Source organism: Pterocles gutturalis, unplaced genomic scaffold (assembly GCF_000699245.1).
Source record: "Pterocles gutturalis isolate BGI_N339 unplaced genomic scaffold, ASM69924v1 scaffold31857, whole genome shotgun sequence".
Lineage (NCBI taxonomy): Eukaryota > Metazoa > Chordata > Aves > Pterocliformes > Pteroclidae > Pterocles > Pterocles gutturalis.
Window position 1 is genome coordinate 374 of NW_010116468.1, and position 5469 is coordinate 5842.

Here is a 5469-nt window from a genome sequence, read left to right on the forward strand (position 1 = left end):
TTTCTGCAGCCTTTTCAGGCTAGCTCAGAAGCAGGCAAGCACCTGGCATGGGTCAAAGGTGCCGAGGAGGATGGGGAGCAGAGCCCTCCCCAGAGGTGAGGCATGCCTCCAGCCCTTGTGTCCCGTCACTTGGCTCGGTGCTCTGGGGCTCTACTAACCAACCTCATCGTGCAAGTTTTGCAAGCAAATGCAGCTCATGAGGTCCAGTACAGCAACTTTTTTTCTCTGCTAAAGACAGAGACTACTGCCCCCATCTATATTTAACTCAGCCTATGTTTAGTCTCAGGCCACTGGTAAGTGCCAGAGCCTTGAGCTGGAGGTTCCTTTTTTTGTTTGTGGAGGTGCAAGCAAGGGACAACTCTGAGAAACAAGAAGCCAGTGCCGTGCTGTTTCCTTCCTGGAGTCCAGGCACAAGGGGAAAAACAACAACCACAAAAAAAAAAAAAAAAATAGAGCAGGGCTGTGCCGTTATTTCGTACAACTAGAAACAGTTAAGTTGACCGCTGTGTCACTGCCTGCATCAGGAAGATGCTCAGCATGTCATCAGGGTCTCAAAGGCCACCACACTGCCTCTGCCATCAGGTCAGCACAGCCAGGACTCTGCACCCTCAGCCACCAGCATCTCTCGAGGAACGTGCCCTGCAGCCTGTCACAGCACAGTTTTGCTGCCAGATGCTTCTGCATCCTCTTGAGGAAAAATAAACGTCTTTTCTTAGTCATGCAGAAACCATCTTTCTGTACATCAAATGTGAATACCACCAGCCCAGGCAAGGAAGGCACATCCCAGAGGGACCTGGAGCTGCCGGCTTCACCCTAGAGCGGTGGGGAGGCGAGTGGCGTGGCGCTGTCGTAGGCCAGCCCGTGCGCGCGGCAGAGAGGGGGCGAAGCCTCGCGGGCACACAAGAGTTCAGTCTCCTCGCTGGAGTAGGCGGTGGTGTCCATGTCGTCTGAGTGGTACCCTGACTGGTACCCGCTTGTCTGGTTGGAGGCTTCAGACATGACGGACTCGTTACTCTTGCTGGGCACCAGTGTGCTGCAAAAAACAAACAGAAACAGGACTCAGAAAGCTGTGGAGACCGTCTTCAGGAGGGCAGGTGGGTGCTTCACGCTGGCAGCTGCTTTTCATCACAGCAACAACCAAAACAAAATGGTGCACTTAGCAAAACTGGCTTCAAGCCTTTTTAAACATGCATTTGATTACAAGGAGAGACCTTTTTATACGCTCTATCTTCACTAACACATGAAAATTATATTTAATTTTGTGACAATACAAGGAGCCAGATTCCAACTGCAGATGAAATGAAGGGAAAGCTTTTGAGGAGCTTCACACATTTCAGCTGTGGTGCAATGGTAGCAGCAGTATACCTTTGTTTGCATTGAAGTTGTCCTGTAAAAAGTAATTCCTGAGAAGCTCTCAGAGAGTATGCATGAGGTTTCAGCTCCATGAATGCCAGTGTGCTTCCTGTGAGCTGCACAATGAAACCCCTGTACAATGCTCTGAAAATACACCCAGGTACATCCTGAAAACTCAAGAGTCAGCTTTAGAAAAACAGCAAGAAAAAGAAAAAAAAAAAAAAAAGAGCCGACAGGCCTTCACAAATACGCTTAATTGTGTGCACCGGCTCAGTTTCTTTAAAGGGGTGGTTAATGCTTTTGCAGATGATAAATACAAGCCCATCAGCCAATGTTTCCAACACCTGCATTACCTCTCCTGGTACCAGAAGACATGTCTGTATGACCAGACATACAGTGCACAATTTTTCTTAGTGTTTTTAAAAATACAGTAAGATTTTTGTCTTTTAAAAAAATTTTATAAACCATCAGTCTTATGACATACTGCAAGCAAAAGGTCATATTCCATCCTATGTATAGCCTGAGCCTTACCTAAAGGTCATATTCACTTCTTTATCACCCTCTTCCAATGTCTTCAGCTCTTCAGATGCAAGAACCATCCCACTATCTGTCAGGTTTTCCTGTAAAGGTGTTAGAAATGCATTACATGGAAAGGGATAAAAAAAAAAAAACACCACAAAAAAAGACACCAACAGAAGGAAAATACATACAAACACCAGACAAACTCACCTCCTGAACAACTTTTACAGTGGTTACCAATGGGACATCCTCAAAAGTTTTCACACTCACAGGCCGGCTTTTTCTTTTGCTACCTTGTCGGTACTGACTGAAAAGAAAACAAAACAAAAAAAGTTTTGTGTCCACTATCCACAGCTTGGCTGCAAACAGCACAATGATATGAGAATCCTTTTATCTCTCTACAGAAAAGTTAATCCTTTTGTCAAAACATATTATGCAAACCTCAAAATATCCATTTATTGAAAAGGATGAACCGCCTAGCAAGTGGCATGTTTCTGACCTTCTGCTCCTGACAACCTTGATCTCTGAGCAAATTCTAAGAAATGGCTTTGAGAAAACAGCTCCTTTCTTCAGTTTTACTGGAGGGCTTGACTTCCTGCAAGCTTTGCTCAAAAGTATAATAAACAGAGGAGCCTGAAGCACAGACATGTGTCTCTTCCTTTGGACTGCACTTCTGAGACCCCTGGCTGGACCTCGGACAACAACAGCAGACTGCCGCCCTTAAACCACGGGGATCAGGACAGGGAGTGCTACATGTCTCTTGAAGGCTCTTCTCCAAAAGAAAGCCTCTGGTCAGGATGACATCCATAAAAAATATTGGACCAAAAAAAAATTTACTTTCATGGAGATACTAACGCAGCAAACAAAACAGCTACCCGCAGCTCGCTGTCTAAGTGGATGTGCAACAAAATGGACATTGTCCCAGTTAAACAGGACAAATTTATGCTCCTAACAGTTAATGAAGAAAAAGCCATGGAGCTAGGAGAGAAGTGTGCATCCTCCTGAAGCACAAAGCTAAAGGCAATTAAGAGCATCATTCAACCAATTTCCCAGCTTTGAGTCTAACTATGCTGAGTTCCACATACCTCCAACAGACATTTATTTAAACTTGTGGGGATTTTACAAGTTCCCTGTGCAGCTTGCTCAGGTGCTCAGTCATACTTCAGAACGTTTTTCAAATGTTAAACCCAAGTATTTGCTTCAAATAAAATTTGTCCTATTGCTGGGAACACAGAATAATTAATTAACATCCTCTTTTGAGCAACTTTTCGTATACTGAAAACTGTTATTTGTTCCCTCTCCATTTTCTCCTCCCAGACTTAACAAAACCAGCTATTTCCGGATCTCTGCACTGATCATGTCTTCTGTTCCTGTTATTCTCCAATGGTATCTAATCCACTTCCCATCCAACCCTGCCAGGACCAAAAGCATCTAATGGAAATTCTAGTCCACTTACCCTCCTAGACCATCTGACCTTGAATGATGAGAAGTTCATTCCACAACTTGCCTTCTTAGTCTGAAAGGTCCCTGTATGCTTGCATTTAATTGTCTACACAGGCACAGAACTGCATGGTCAGGACCAGGGTGATGAGGACTGAGAATCCCAGCCTCATGAACTGAACAGCCTCCCAGGTACAGGACTCCTGCTTCTGCTCAGCCCAGAGAAGAGCCAGCCTATGTTTTCCATGTGAGCTACATGAATGAGATCCTCCTGGTTAAGCCAAGCTACTATGCAAGCAGGACCAGAAATAGTGTGCAAGCAGAGAGGCCACACATAGAGTCTGACTTCTGCCCAGTATTGGTGAGGGCTCAGCTTATGTCCTGGCAGTATTTCCTCACATGTGTTTGCATTTTGTAATAGACTGTCCCATTAAAAAAAGGGCCAAAAATGCCCTACAGAAAATCAAAATCTATCTTCCCTGCTATCCAGCAGACCAATTATTCTCCCTAAAAATGAAACTTAAGTTGGTTTGACTTGATTTTTCTTGACAAATCCACGCTGGCCATTTTCAGTTACTTCTTTTTCCTGTAGACATTTACCATTATTTATCTGATCATTTATTCTGGGATCATTCCTAGGATTGAAGTTAACCTGATTTAAAGGTTACTCTTTTTCTGTTCTTTCTAAAAAGAGACATTATCTTTACACTTCGTTAAATCTTCTCTACCTCACCTGACTATTCTTAATTACAATCTTTCAAGGTTCAGAATTACATATCTATTTCCTAAGCCAAATATGGCAAATGTTATGAGGTCCTACTAATTTTAATTTACCTCAGCAATCTAAATATTCTTTAATATTATCTGTGTTTTTTCCTGTGCTTGCTTTTCCTCTTCCAGCTTTGATTTAGAGACTGTATTTAATCAGCCTCTCCTCATACTTAGTACTTTTGTGAACATTGAAAAAGACGTTACTGAATATAGTCATCTTTTCCACTACATGTATAGCAAGTTCCATGCCTACAAAATTGTTTTAAACTACCAGAACAGAAGAATAAAGCCCCTAAGCATGTATTAAGCTCCCCACTTTGCCTCTCCTAGCATGGTTTCCACAACTGCTTTCCCACAACCCTGTCACACTGTAAGACAAGAGAAAAGAGGTTCAAAGTCTCTTTGAAAGGTTTATGGAGAGATTTTACTTCTGTTTATAACAGGAAGTGGGGACCAGGAAAAGCCATATAGGAAGTATTAGAAGTGGAAAATAAGTGGGATGTTTTCAGTGTCAAATCATGCTTTTGTGTCTTTGTAATATATTTGGGACTGCCCCACTACTAAAACATGGCGTTGAGAGATCAGCTCTAGGACCATAAGTTCAACTGAAGTGTGACATGCACTGTGGCTACCTAGTCTTTCCCAGGACAACATAAAAGTGTCATCCTGCGGTACTCAAAATCATTGGGAACTTTGTTTGTCTTTGGTGGATATAATACAAGTGGTGAGGGAGAGGGCTCCACTTTGTGGAAAATATGTGAAATCTGACAACAGATTCCACCAATCTAAGCCATGCTTAAGTGCAAACTCTTTATCAGGGAAGTCACCTCTTCCACGATACCCAACAGCATCTATCTCTATTGGTCCATTGTGGATGCCCCAGCAGCCCACCAGAAGAAAGCAGTGGACAAAAATCAGTGACAGCACTATTTAGGTCGCATTCCCCTTGGCCATCAATTCATGACCTATTTACCAACATTTCACTTTAGGAGGGGAAATGCCAGAGAGGTTATTAATGATCTGTTACCATTAATATTTTAGGGAGGTGCAATACAAGAGTGTGAACACAACTGAATTGGATCAGTAAAACTTTGTATTTGTTCTGGTTCTTAAAAACTAAATAACAAATACTCCTGTATTTTTTGAATTGAGACTACCAGATCTTGAAAGGGTAGGAAAAAAAAAATCCCTAGAATCTGGGGAGGTAAGAAACTAGATTTTGCCTTCACAAAACTGTACAGATTAATTCTTAGCCCTTTGGAGGAGGTTAAATATGGACCAGGCAGCTGAAGTCTCTTCCTTTCATTCTCCCTGCCCCCAGCATGAACAAAACCTGCCCAGAGGCCCCAGTAGAATGTCCACCATATGAAATACCTAATTCCTGCT

General features: G+C 42.8%; 1 protein-coding gene across 1 annotated transcript in view; it reads right to left on the reverse strand.

The window, feature by feature from the left end:
- Window positions 1-813: 813 nt before the first annotated feature.
- The window catches only part of KDR (kinase insert domain receptor (a type III receptor tyrosine kinase)), a gene marked incomplete at its 5' end in the record, with an annotated part of 29450 nt that continues 24794 nt past the window's right edge, over window positions 814-5469 (reverse strand). Inside the window, 3 exons of the mRNA XM_010075522.1 lie at window positions 814-1033; window positions 1885-1973; window positions 2083-2203. Coding sequence (XP_010073824.1) covers window positions 814-1033; window positions 1885-1973; window positions 2083-2203 — 430 coding nt within the window. The remainder of the gene's footprint in view (window positions 1034-1884; window positions 1974-2082; window positions 2204-5469) is intronic.